This window comes from Salmo salar, chromosome 04 (assembly GCF_965601325.2).
Source record: "Salmo salar chromosome 04, fSalSal1, whole genome shotgun sequence".
Taxonomy (NCBI): Eukaryota; Metazoa; Chordata; class Actinopteri; order Salmoniformes; family Salmonidae; genus Salmo; species Salmo salar.
The window spans coordinates 90,439,107-90,453,712 of NC_138294.1; the positions used below are offsets into that span (position 1 = coordinate 90,439,107).

Sequence of the window (14,606 nt, forward strand, 5' to 3'; positions counted from 1 at the left end):
GGTGGTGAGTTGGGAGGGGAGGGGAGGTGGTGAGTTGGGGAGGGGAGGTGGTGAGTTGGGAGGGGAGGGGAGGTGGTGAGTTGGGGAGGGGGAGGGAGGGAGATGGTGAGTTGGGGAGGAGGCGAGGTGGTGAGTTGGGGAGGGGAGGGAGGTGGTGAGTTGGGGGGTGAGTTGAGGAGGAGGAGGGAGGGAGGTGGTGAGTTGGGGAGGGGGAGGGAGGTGGGAGGTGGTGAGTTGGGGAGGGGGAGGGAGGTGGGAGGTGGTGAGTTGAGGAGGAGGTGGGAGGTGGTGAGTTGGGGAGGGGGAGGGAGGTGGGAGGTGGTGAGTTGGGGAGGGGAGGGGAGGTGGTGAGTTGGGGAGGGGATGGGAGGTGGAGAGTTGGAGAGGGGGTGGGAGGTGGTGAGTTGCGGAGGGGGAGGGAGGTGGGAGGTGGTGAGTTGGGGAGGAGGTGGGAGGTGGTGAGTTGGGGGGTTGAGGGGGTGGGAGGTGGTGAGTGGGGGAGGTGGTGAGTGGGGGAGGGGAGGTGGTGAGTGGGGGAGGGGAGGTGGTGAGTTGGGGAGGGGGAGGGAGGGAGGTGGTGAGTTGGGGGGGTGAGTTGGGGAGGGAGGTGGGAGGTGGTGAGTTGGGAGGGGGTGGGAGGTAGTGAGTTGGGGAGGGGTGGGGAGGTGGTGAGTTGGGAGGGGAGGGGAGGGGAGGTGGTGAGTTGGGGAGGGGGAGGGAGGGAGGTGGTGAGTTGGGGAGGGGGAGGGAGGTAGGAGGTGGTGAGTTGGGGAGGAGGTCGTGAGTTGGGGAGGGGATGGGAGGTGGAGAGTTGGAGAGGGGGTGGGAGGTGGTGAGTTGGGAGGGGGTGGGAGGGGTGAGTTGGGGAGGGGAGGGGAGGTGGTGAGTTGGGGAGGGGAGGGAGGGAGGGAGGTGGTGAGTTGGGGGGGTGAGTTGGGGGGGTGAGTTGGGGAGGAGGCGAGGTGGTGAGTTGGGGAGGGGGAGGGAGGTGGTGAGTTGGGGGGGTGAGTTGGGGAGGAGGCGAGGTGGTGAGTTGGGGAGGGGGAGGGAGGTGGTGAGTTGGGGAGGGGAGGGGGAGGGGGGTTACGTTGTAAAGTGCTGTCGTCGATGCTCCCGTTTCCGTGGAGATTGCGTTCATGGTAAAAGCTGCACATGACGGCTCAAATGGAAATGACCTGTAAATGTCAAGCTCGCCTCAGATTAATTAATTAATTACATCCCTGGCTTCTCCGTTCTGTCCAATAGGAGAGGATGGCTCCACACGAGGGGAGGAGGAGGGAGGTGGTGAGTTGGGGAGGGGAGGTGGGAGGTGGTGAGTTGGGGAGGGGAGGGGAGGTGGTGAGTTGGGAGGGGGTGGGAGGTGGTGAGTTGGGGAGGGGAGGGGAGGTGGTGAGTTGGGGAGGGAGAGGGAGGGAGGTGGTGAGTTGGGGAGGAGGCGAGGTGGTGAGTTGGGGAGGGGGAGGGAGGTGGGAGGTGGTGAGTTGGGAGGGGGAGGGAGGTGGGAGGTGGTGAGTTGGGAGGGGGTGGGAGGTGGTGAGTTGGGAGGGGAGGGGAGGTGGTGAGTTGGGGAGGGGAGGTGGTGAGTTGGGAGGGGAGGGGAGGTGGTGAGTTGGGGAGGGGGAGGGAGGGAGATGGTGAGTTGGGGAGGAGGCGAGGTGGTGAGTTGGGGAGGGGGAGGGAGGTGGTGAGTTGGGGGGTGAGTTGAGGAGGAGGAGGGAGGGAGGTGGTGAGTTGGGGAGGGGGAGGGAGGTGGGAGGTGGTGAGTTGGGGAGGGGGGAGGGAGGTGGGAGGTGGTGAGTTGAGGAGGAGGTGGGAGGTGGTGAGTTGGGGAGGGGGAGGGAGGTGGGAGGTGGTGAGTTGGGGAGGGGAGGGGAGGTGGTGAGTTGGGAGGGGGTGGGAGGTGGTGAGTTGGGGAGGGGATGGGAGGTGGAGAGTTGGAGAGGGGGTGGGAGGTGGTGAGTTGCGGAGGGGGAGGGAGGTGGGAGGTGGTGAGTTGGGGAGGAGGTGGGAGGTGGTGAGTTGGGGAGGGGATGGGAGGTAGTGAGTGGGGGAGGGGAGGGGGAGGTGGTGAGTTGGGGAGGGAGGTGGTGAGTTGGGGGGTTGAGGGGGTGGGAGGTGGTGAGTGGGGGAGGGGAGGTGGTGAGTGGGGGAGGGGAGGTGGTGAGTTGGGGAGGGGGAGGGAGGGAGGTGGTGAGTTGGGGGGGTGAGTTGGGGAGGGAGGTGGGAGGTGGTGAGTTGGGAGGGGGTGGGAGGTAGTGAGTTGGGGAGGGGTGGGGAGGTGGTGAGTTGGGAGGGGAGGGGAGGGGAGGTGGTGAGTTGGGGAGGGGGAGGGAGGGAGGTGGTGAGTTGGGGAGGAGGCGAGGTGGTGAGTTGGGGAGGGGGAGGGAGGTGGTGAGATGGGGGGGTGAGTTGAGGAGGAGGAGGGAGGGAGGTGGTGAGTTGGGGAGGGGGAGGGAGGTAGGAGGTGGTGAGTTGGGGAGGAGGTCGTGAGTTGGGGAGGGGATGGGAGGTGGAGAGTTGGAGAGGGGGTGGGAGGTGGTGAGTTGGGGAGGGGAGGGGAGGTGGTGAGTTGGGGAGGGGGAGGGAGGGAGGGAGGTGGTGAGTTGGGGGGGTGAGTTGGGGGGGTGAGTTGGGGAGGAGGCGAGGTGGTGAGTTGGGGAGGGGGAGGGAGGTGGTGAGTTGGGGGGGTGAGTTGGGGGGGTGAGTTGGGGAGGAGGCGAGGTGGTGAGTTGGGGAGGGAGGTGGTGAGTTGGGGAGGGGAGGGGGAGGGGGTTACGTTGTAAAGTGCTGTCGTCGATGCTCCCGTTTCCGTGGAGATTGCGTTCATGGTAAAAGCTGCACATGACGGCTCAAATGGAAATGACCTGTAAATGTCAAGCTCGCCTCAGATTAATTAATTAATTACATCCCTGGCTTCTCCGTTCTGTCCAATAGGAGAGGATGGCTCCACACGAGGGGATCCGACCAATGAGGGCCATCTTCACCAGAGACGGAAACCTGTTCACTACCGGCTTCACCAGGATGAGCCAGAGAGAGCTGGGCCTGTGGGACCCGGTAATAAACACAAGACACAAGCCGGCACACACACAGACAGGACACACAGACAGACAGGACACACAGACAGACAGGACACACAGACAGTACACACAGACAGGACACACAGACAGGACACACAGACAGACAGGACACACAGACAGGACACACACAGTGGACACGTGTGGATAGACTCAGACAGGACACACACAGTGGACAGGACACATACAGTGGACAGGTGTGGACAGACACACTCATATCTCTGACTCGTATCTCTGACTCGAATCTCTGACTCGTATCTCTGACTCGAATCTCTGACTCGTATCTCTGACTCGTATCTCTGACTCGAATCTCTGACTCGTATCTCTGACTCGTATCTCTGACTCGTATCTCTGACTCGTATCTCTGACTCGTATCTCTTAAAGAACAATGAACATCAATCATGTCTTTTATTTCTTCAGACACATTTTGAGGAACCTATTGCACTGCTGGAGTTGGACACAAGTAACGGTGTGTTGTTACCGTACTACGACCCAGACACCAACATGGTTTACCTCTGTGGAAAGGTATGAACACACACACACTCTCTGTGTACAGTAACAGTAGATAACACTACCTCCTCTAGTACTGTAAATCTCCCTTTAGATCAGGGCTGTCAAACTCATTCCATGGACGGCTGGTTTTTGGTTTTTCCTTTCAATTAAGCCCTAGACAACCAGGTGAGGGGAGTTCCTTACTAATTAGTGACCTTAATTCATCAATCAAGTACAAAGGAGGAGAGAAAACCTGCAGACACTCAGCCCTCCATGGAATGAGTTTGACACATGCTTTAGTATAATGTTGTCCTCTCCCCTCCTCTACCCTCTCCTCTCCTTTCTCCTCTCCACCCAACCTCCCCTCCTCTACCCTCTCCTCTCCTTTCTCCTCTCCACCCAACCTCCCCTCCTCTACCCTCTCCTCTCCTTTCTCCTCTCCACCCCTCCTCTCCTCTACCCTCTCCTCTCCTTTCTCCTCTCCACCCAACCTCCCCTCCTCTACCCTCTCCTCTCCTTTCTCCTCTCCACCCAACCCCCCCTCCTCTACCCTCTCCTCTCCTTTCTCCTCCCCACCCAACCCCCCCTCCTCTACCCTCTCCTCTCCTTTCTCCTCTCCACCCCTCCCCTCCCCTCCTCTGCCCTCTCCTCTCCTTTCTCCTCTCCACCCAACCTCCCCTCCTCTACCCTCTCCTTTCTCCTCTCCACCCCTCCCCTCCCCTGCCCTCTCCTCTCCTTTCTCCTCTCCACCCAACCTCCCCTCCTCTACCCTCTCCTCTCCTTTCTCCTCCCCACCCAACCTCCCCTCCTCTACCCTCTCCTCTCCACCCAACCTCCTCTCCTCTGCTCTCCTCTCCCACCCCTCCTCTCCCCTCCCCTCCTCTACCCTCTCCTCTCCTTTCTCCTCTCCACCAAACCTCCCCTCCTCTACCCTCTCCTCTCCTTTCTCCTCCCCACCCAACCTCCCCTCCTCTACCCTCTCCTCTCCACCCCTCCCCTCCTCTCCTCTACCCTCTCCTCTCCTTTCTCCTCTCCACCCAACCTCCCCTCCTCTACCCTCTCCTCTCCTTTCTCCTCCCCACCCAACCTCCCCTCCTCTACCCTCTCCTCTCCACCCAACCTCCTCTCCTCTGCTCTGCTCTCCCCTCACCTCCTCTCCACCCATCCTCTCCTCTCCTCACCCCTCCTCTCCCTTCATCTCCTCTCCCCTCCCCTGCTATCCCTTCCCAACCCCTCCTCTCCCACCCCTCCTTTCGCCTCCCCTCATCTCCTCTGCTCTCCCCTCACCTCACCTCCCCACTACTCTCCTCTCTGCTCCCCCCTCCCCACCGCTCCTCCCCTCCCACCTCTCCAGGGGGACAGTAGTATCCGCTACTTTGAGATAACAGAGGAACCTCCCTATGTCCACTACCTCAGTACCTTCAGCAGCAAGGAGCCTCAGAGGGGGATGGGCTTCATGCCCAAGAGAGGAGTGGATGTCAGCAAGTGTGAGATCGCCAGGTAGGAGACTCACACACATACAAACACACCCACACACATACAAACACACTACACTCAAGGAGCCCCTGGGGATCCTCACAGAACCCCTGGAGATCATTAAGGAACCCCTGGAGATCATTAAGGAACCCCTGGAGATCATTAAGGAACCCCTGGAGATCATTAAGGAACCCCTGGAGATCATTAAGGAACCCCTGGAGATCATTAAGGAGACCCTGGAGATCATTAAGGAACCCCTGGAGATCATTAAGGAACCCCTGGAGATCATTAAGGAACCCCTGGAGATCATTAAGGAACCCCTGGAGATCCTCACAGAACCCCTGGAGATCATTAAGGAACCCCTGGAGATCATTAAGGAACCCCTGGAGATCATTAAGGAACCCCTGGAGATCATTAAGGAACCCCTGGAGATCATTAAGGAACCCCTGGAGATCCTCACAGAACCCCTGGAGATCATTAAGGAACCCCTGGAGATCATTAAGGAACCCCTGGAGATTATTAAGGAACCCCTGGAGATCATTAAGGAACCCCTGGAGATCATTAAGGAACCCCTGGAGATCATTAAGGAACCCCTGGAGATCATTAAGGAACCCCTGGAGATTATTAAGGAACCCCTGGAGATCATTAAGGAACCCCTGGAGATCATTAAGGAACCCCTGGAGATCATTAAGGAACCCCTGGAGATTATTAAGGAACCCCTGGAGATTATTAAGGAACCCCTGGAGATCATTAAGGAACCCCTGGAGATCATTAAGGAACCCCTGGAGATCATTAAGGAACCCCTGGAGATCATTAAGGAACCCCTGGAGATCATTAAGGAACCCCTGGAGATCATTAAGGAACCCCTGGAGATCATTAAGGAACCCCTGGAGATCCTCAAGGAACCCTTGGAGATACTCAAGGAACAATTGCTAGTCAATGGTTCCTATTTGCACCTTTGGTTAGTTGAGGGGTTCTTGGAGGAACCTTTAATGTTGCAATGAAGCAACAGGTCCCTAGAGGAACCCTGGAGTGGAGGTGTGGCTTAGTAAAGGCTTGGCTTTAAGATCAATGTTTTCTGGAGTAAATGTGGGAGTAAATGTCATTCCTGTTCTGTTGTATAGTTCTCACATGTAATGGTTGAACACTGACAGTGAGGCTGACAGAGGAATATGAGTTCGACAAGAGCCTATGAAAATCCCAAAGTTGTAATGGTTACCACTTTATTACTATATGTAATCAGCAATGTTAATATATTAATATTATTTATATTATGAACTGGGTGGTTTGAGCCCTGAGTGCTGATTGGCTGACAGCCATGGTATATCAGTCCGTATACCACAGGTATGACAAAACATTTATTTTTAACTGCTCTGATTACGTTGGTAACCAGTTTATTATAGCAATAAGGCACCTCGGGGGTTTGTGGTATATGGCCAATATATCATGGCTCTATTTATTATCTATGCCTACATGTACATATTACCTCAATTACCTTGACTAACCTGTACCCCCGCACATTGACTCAGTACCGGTACCCCCTGTATATAGACTCGTTATTGTTATTTTAAAACTCTGCATTGTTTGTTAAAGAGCACGTAAGCATTTCACGGTAAGGTCTACACCTGTTGTATTCGGGCTCAAGTGACAAATACAATTTGATTTGAATATGTAATACGCATCGATATTTAAGTAAAAGTTACATTTGCAGTGTACAAACATAACATGATGAACAGGAATGACATTTACACTGACGGGTGCCCAAAAATAACTATCTGAAAGGCACGCCTCCAATAATCCATGCCTCTACACCTATGTTTAGTAAAAAGGTAAAAAATGTAACCCCTCCCATCACAAAAAGGATCCGGTTCGAACCTTTACATAGGGGTTCCTCAAAGAACCTTTTTAGAGTGGTTCCTCAAAGAACCTTTTTAGAGTGGTTCCTCAAAGAACTTTTTTAGAGTGGTTCCTCAAAGAACCTTTTTGAACTGGAAAGGTTCCGTCGGTATGGCAGCCCAAAAAGTTTCTTCCAGGCACCTTTACTTTCCCAGTATTTTTCCAATGTTCCATCCCAAGAATAAGTCCCTTTTCTCCCGGGTAACCCGCTATTTCCCTCCAAAACCGGAAGTCTCATTCAAAAGCATTATAAAGCATATAAATATGTCTAGATTTGATTAGAGCTTTGATCAGCATGAACGTTCAAGCCTGTTGCTACCTGAGCCAGATGAGCCCTACATTAAAGACATTTTATGAGCCCAAGCCCCCCAAAAAAAAGGTCAAAAAGATTGTGCCGTTGCCTAATAGAATATGATAGGCTAAGGACTACTGCACATTACACACATCAGAAAAACAGAAAAACCCATAGATGTTATGCTGTCTTGGGAAAATCAATGAAACTATCTCCAGTAACCTGTTTGGACTGTATTACTGTTCTGTACTATAGACCTAATGAATTCTATGGACTGGAATTACACACCTCGTTCAAACCATGAAGCTGCATGGGAGAGAACACCTGACACTGGTGCAATACCTGAGGCCTACAAAGTTACAAGTATAGGCTAGCGAATTTGATTTTAATTTTGAGATATAATAGTGCCCTATTTTACATTTTTATAATTAGTAGGTTGTCACGGTTGTCAAAAGGAGCGGACCAAAGTGCAGCGTGTGTTTCGTTCCACATATTTATTTAATCCGTGAAACTATGCAATACATCAAATAACTGAAATTTACAAAACAACAAACCGTGACGCAGAGGAGAAACAAACACTACTCACAAATAATCACCCACAAAAACAGGTGGGACAAACACCAACTTAAATATGACCTCCAATTAGAGACAACGACGACCAGCTGCCTCTAATTGGAGATCATACCAAACAAAACCAACATAGAAATACAAAACTAGAAACTGAACATAGAAATACAAAACATAGACAAACACCCCCTGTCACGCCCTGACCTACTCTACCATAGAAAATAACCACTTACTATGGTCAGGACGTGACATAGGCTGACGCATATACCTTTCATGATATTCCCCCTAATGTTGTCTGACGTGTGTATTACCTCCTCTTTCTCTAGTGTTGCTTCAGTCCTTCCTCGCTCTCAACAGTTAAATTAAATAAGTTTCCTTGAATAATATGGGACTAGAATTAGATGCAGACGGCTTTCGCTTCTCTTCATGAAGACTGAATGGTTATCTGTCTGAATTAATAACTGTTATAGCCTACCACCATCTGAATGGTTATGGGTCTGAATGGTTATGGGTCTGAATGGTTATGGGTCTGAATGGTCATGGGTCTGAATTAATAACTATTATAGTCTACCACCATCTGAGTGGTTATGGGTCTGAATGGTCATGGTCTGAATTAATAACTGCTATAGTCTACCACCATCTGAATGGTTATGGGTCTGAATGGTCATGGGTCTGAATTAATAACTGTTATAGTCTACCACCATCTGAATGGTTATGGGTCTGAATGGTTATGGGTCTGAATGGTTATGGGTCTGAATTAATAACTGTTATAGTCTACCACCATCTGAATGGTTATGGGTCTGAATGGTTATGGGTCTGAATGGTTATGGGTCTGAATGGTTATGGGTCTGAATGAATAACTGTTATAGTCTACCACCATCTGAATGGTTATGGGTCTGAATGGTTATGGGTCTGAATTAATAACTGCTATATTCTACCACCATCTGAATGGTTATGGGTCTGAATGGTTATGGGTCTGAATGGTTATGGGTCTGAATTAATAACTGCTATATTCTACCACCATCTGAATGGTTATGGGTCTGAATGGTTATGGGTCTGAATGGTTATGGGTCTGAATTAATAACTGTTATAGTCTACCACCATCTGAATGGTTATGGGTCTGAATGGTTATGGGTCTGAATGGTTATGGGTCTGAATTAACCTGTTAGGGCTAGGGGGCAGTATTTACACAGCCGGATAAAAAACGTACCCGATTTAATCTGGTTACTACTCCTGCCCAGTAACTAGAATATGCATGTAATTATTGGCTTTGGATAGAAAACACCCTAAAGTTTCTAAAACTGTTTGAATGGTGTCTGTGAGTATAACAGAACTCATATGGCAGGCAAAAACCTGAGAAGATTCCTTAAAGGAAGTGCCCTATCTGACAAGATCTTGTTGTTCTTGTCTCTGTTTATTGAAGACTGAGGATCTTTGCTGTAACGTGACACTTCCTACGGCTCCCATAGGCTCTCAGAGCCCGGGAAAAAGCTGAAGGATGTCATTCCAGCCCCAGGCTGAAACACATTTGCGCTTTTGGCAAGTGGCCGATAAGAGGATAATGGGCTTAGGCGCGTGCACTGGCCGCCCCCGTGCTTTATTTTCTGTCGTCTATTTACCTAAACGCAGATTCCCGGTCGGAATATTATCGCTTTTTTACGAGAAAAATGGCATAAAAATTGATTTTAAACAGCGGTTGACATGCTTCGAAGTACGGTAATGGAATATTTAGAATTTTTTTGTCACGAAATGCGCCGTGCTCGTAACCCTTATTTACCATTCGGATAGTGTCTTGAACGCACGAACAAAACGCCGCTGTTTGAACATAAGTATGGATTATTTGGGACCAAACCAACATTTGTTATTGAAGTAGCAGTCCTGGGAGTGCATTCTGACGAAGAACACCAAAGGTAATCAAACTTTTCTAATAGTAAATCGGAGTTTGGTGAAGGCTAAACTTGCTGGGTGTCTAAATAGCTAGCCCTGTGATGCCGGGCTATCTACTTAGAATATTGCAAAATGTGCTTTCACCAAAAAGCTATTTTAAAATCGGACATATCGAGTGCATAGAGGAGTTCTGTATCTATAATTCTTAAAAGAATTGTTATGCTTTTTGTAAACGTTTATCGTGAGTAATTTAGTAAATTGTTAGTAAATTCGGGGGGTATGCTAGTTCTGAACGTCACATGCTAATGTAAAAAGCTGGTTTTTGATATAAATATGAACTTGATTGAACAAAACATGCATGTATTGTATAACATAATGTCCTAGGTGTGTCATCTGATGAAGATCATCAAAGGTTAGTGCTGCATTTAGCTGTCTTCTGGGTTTTTGTGACATTATATGCTAGCTTGAAAAATGGGTGTCTGATTATTTCTTGCTGGGTACTCTGCTGACATAATCTAATGTTTTGCTTTCGTTGTAAAGCCTTTTTGAAATCGGACAGTGTGGTTAGATTAACGAGAGTCTTGTCTTTAAAATGCTGTAAAATAGTCATATGTTTGAGAAATTGAAGTAATAGCATTTCTAAGGTATTTGAATAACACGCCACAGGATTCCACTGGCTGTTACGTAGGTGGGACGATTTGGTGCCACCTACCCTAGAGAGGTTAATAACTGTTATAGTCTACCACCATCTGAATGGTTATGGGTCTGAATGATTATGGGTCTGAATTAATAACTGCTATAGCCTACCATCATCTGAATGGTTATGGGTCTGAATTAATAACTGCTATATTCTACCACCATCTGAATGGTTATGGGTCTGAATGGTTATGGGTCTGAATTAATAACTGCTATAGCCTACAACCATCCCACATTCTGTCTTCTTTCAAACTCCCCGGCGAGTTATTTTGGGTGTAAGCTTGCATTCCTTTTCGAACAGTCTATTAATATATATATATATATATCCAACAAGCTTTTCCTGGGACTCCGAGAGCGGAGTTACTGGTGGACAGTAACATGTATGTGTAACCGATGTGAAATGGCTAGTTAGTTAGCGGTGGTGCGCGCTAATAGCGTTTCAATCAGTGACGTCACTCGCTCTGAGACCTGAAGTGGTTGTTCCCCTTGCTCTGCAAGGGCCGTGGCTTTTGTGGCGCGATGGGTAACGATGCTTCGTGGGTGTCAGTTGTTGATGTGTGCAAGGGTCCCTGGTTCGAGCCCAGGTTGGGGCGAAGAGAGGGACGGAACCTACACTCTTGCACTAAGAAGGAGAGAGGCCAGTGGAGCGCAGGTGCGGTATTGCGCAAGTGAACATGAAGACAGAGGCTATGTTAGAAGCTTATAGTATATGGATAATACTGCATTGAATTACCTGAAAGAGGCAGTCCAGGACATCTATATGCAGGTAACTGACAAAATAAAGGAAACACCAATATAAAGTGTCATGATAGGGCGTTGGGCCACCACGAGCCGCCAGAACAGCTTCAATGCTCCTTGTCATAGCTTCTACAAGTGTCTGGACCTCTATTGGAGGGATGTGACACCATTCTTCTACAAGAAATTCCATCATTTGGGGTTGTTGATGGAAAACGTTGTGTCAGGCGCCGTACCAGAATCTCCCAGAAGTTTTCAATTGGGTTGAGATTTGGTGACTGATGGTTTGGCATATGGTTTACATCGTTTTCATGCTCATCAAACCAATCAGTGACCACTCGTGCCCTGTGGATGGGGGGGGCGTTGTCATCCTGGATAGAAATGATTCACCATAGGTTGAAGGTGATCACTCAGAATGGCTGTGTATTTATTGGTGTTTACCTTGCTCTCTAAGAAGTTGAGTGGATCTTATCCATGCCAGGAAAATGCACTCCAACACCATAACAGATCCACCAGAACCCTCATTTACTTAAGGGTTTCCATTATTTTGGCAGTTACCTCCATCTATCTATCTATCTGTCTGTCTGTCTGTCTGTCTGTCTGTCTGTCTGTCTGTCTGTCTGTCTGTCTGTCTGTCTGTCTGTCTGTCTGTCTGTCTGTCTGTCTGTCTGTCTGTCTGTAGCCATGCTCTATCCCATTACCAGAACAAAGGCATCAGTGTAGTGACACATGGTCTTATGAACATAGCCTGTACTGTACACCATTCATTCACATAGCCTGTACTCTACCTCATTCATTCACATAGCCTGTACTGTACCTCATTCATTCACATAGCCTGTACTCTACCTCATTCATTCACATAGCCTGTACTCTACCTCATTCATTCACATAGCCTGTACTGTACACCATTCATTCACATAGCCTGTACTGTACACCATTCATTCACATAGCCTGTACTCTACCTCATTCATTCACATAGCCTGTACTGTACACCATTCATTCACATAGCCTGTACTCTACCTCATTCATTCACATAGCCTGTACTCTACCTCATTCATTCACATAGCCTGTACTGTACACCATTCATTCACATAGCCTGTACTCTACCTCATTCATTCACATAGCCTGTACTCTACCTCATTCATTCACATAGCCTGTACTCTACCTCATTCATTCACATAGCCTGTACTGTACACCATTCATTCACATAGCCTGTACTCTACCTCATTCATTCACATAGCCTGTACTCTACCTCATTCATTCACATAGCCTGTACTGTACACCATTCATTCACATAGCCTGTACTCTACCTCATTCATTCACATAGCCTGTACTGTACCTCATTGATAAGCATAGCCTGTACTGTACCTCATTGATAAGCATAGCCTGTACTGTACCTCTTTCATTCACATAGCTTGTACTGTACCTCATTCATAAACATAGCCTGTACTGTACCTCATTCATTCACATAGCCTGTACTGTACCTCATTCATTCACATAGCCTGTACTGTGCCTCATTCATAAACATAGCCTGTACTCTACCTCATTCATAAACATAGCCTGTACTGTACCTCTTTCATTCACATAGCTTGTACTGTACTTCATTCATAAACATAGCCTGTACTGTACCTCATTCATTCACATAGCCTGTGCTGTGCCTCATTCATAAACATAGCCTGTACTGTGCCTCATTCATTCACATAGCCTGTACTGTGCCTCATTCATAAACATAGCCTGTACTCTACCTCATTCATAAACATAGCCTGTACTGTGCCTCATTCATAAACATACATAGCCTGTACTGTCCTTAATTTTGGCAGTTACAACTTTATTCTAAAATTGATAAAATAAAAGTTTTTCCTTCTCAATCTACACACAATACCCCCATAATGACATCACAATACCCCATAATGACAAAGCAACAACAGGTTTTTAGAATAAAAAATAAAAAAATGAAATACCTTATTTACATAAGTATTCAGACACTTTGGTAAGACACTCGAAATTGTGCTCAGGTGAATCCTGTTTCCAATGATCATCCTTGAGATGTTTCTACAACTTGACTGGAGTCCACCTGTGGTCAATTCAAGACTCTTCCTAGAGCTGGCCACCCGGCCAAACTGAGCAATCGGGGGAGAAGGGCCTTGGTCAGGGACCCGAACAAGAACCAGATGGTCACTCTGGCAGAGCTTCAGAGTTCCTCTGTGGAGATGGGAGAACCTTCCAGAAGGACAACCATCTCTGCAGCACGCTACCAATCAGGCCTTTATGGTAGATTGGCCAGACGGAAGCCACTCCTCAGTAAAAGGCACATGCAATCTGCTTGGAATTTGCCAAAAGGCACCTAAAGAACTCAGACCATGAGAAACAAGATTCTCTGGTCTGATGAAACCAAGATTGAACTCCTTACGGTGAAGCATGGTCGTGGCAGCATCAGGCTGTGGGGATGTTTTTCAGAGGCAGGGACTGGGAGACTAGTCAGGATCGAGGCAAAGATGAACGGAGCAAAGTACAGAGAGATCCTTGATGAAAACCTGCTCTAGAGCACTCAGGACCTCAGACTGGGGCGAAGGTTCACCTTCCAACAGGACAACGACCCTAAGCACACAGCCAAGACAACGCAGGAGTGGCTTCAGGACAAGTCTCTGAATGTCCTTGAGTGTGCCAGCCAGAGCCCGGACTTGAACCAGATCGAATCTCTGGAGAGACCTGAAAATAGCTGTGCAGCGATGCTCCCCATCCAACCTGACAGAGCTTGAGAGGATCTGCAGAAAAGAATGGGAGAAACTCCCCAAATACAGGTGTGCCAAGCTTGTAGCGTCATACCCAAGAAGACTCAAGGCTGTAAAAGCTGCCTAAGGTGCTTCAACAAAGTACTGAGTAAAGGGTCTGAATACTTTTGTAAATGTAACATTTGTTTTTTATTTTTTATAAATTTGCTAAAATTTCTTAAAACCTGTTTTTGATTTGTCATTATGGGGTATTGTGTGTAGATTGATGAAGGGGGGGGGGGGGAACAATTTAATCCATTTTAGAATAAGGCTGTAACGCAACAAAATGTGGAGAAAGTGAAGGGGTCTAAATACTTTATATTGATCTTGAACAGGATTATCTATTATGGATGTAATTTGAATGTTGTTTATAAAGCGAGAGAAAGACTTGCGTGCCCACTGATTTAAAGCAACAATATTCGAGTGATAGGCTGTTTAAAAACTCTTGAGCTGCAATAAAAAAAAAAATATATATATATCTTTACAATTACAAAATAAGGTCACCCCCGAAAGCCAGATGCCGATGTGTAAATTCGACGTGTGTTCTGTCCTGATATTACTGTGGCATCGGCTATGATGCAACAAATGTACCTGTCACAAAGTGAGAAAGTTACCAGCTGTCTGTCCGCACCCTGAGCGTTGATGATTGATCCTTGAGAAAGCAGAGAGAAGGCAATAGAGAAGCTAGATTTACACATCACATATTATTTTTAACAGTTC

The 14,606-nt window shown here is 48.5% G+C and overlaps 1 protein-coding gene across 2 annotated transcripts in view; it reads left to right on the forward strand.

Moving 5' to 3' along the window:
• Positions 1 to 14,606, forward strand: part of LOC106603980 (coronin-6) — a 48,807-nt gene that overhangs the window by 28,679 nt on the left and 5,522 nt on the right. For both annotated transcript variants that reach the window (XM_014198296.3, XM_082974812.1), the window contains 3 exons: positions 2,935 to 3,054; positions 3,495 to 3,599; positions 4,921 to 5,066. In XM_014198296.3, coding sequence (XP_014053771.3) covers positions 2,935 to 3,054; positions 3,495 to 3,599; positions 4,921 to 5,066 — 371 coding nt within the window. The remainder of the gene's footprint in view (positions 1 to 2,934; positions 3,055 to 3,494; positions 3,600 to 4,920; positions 5,067 to 14,606) is intronic.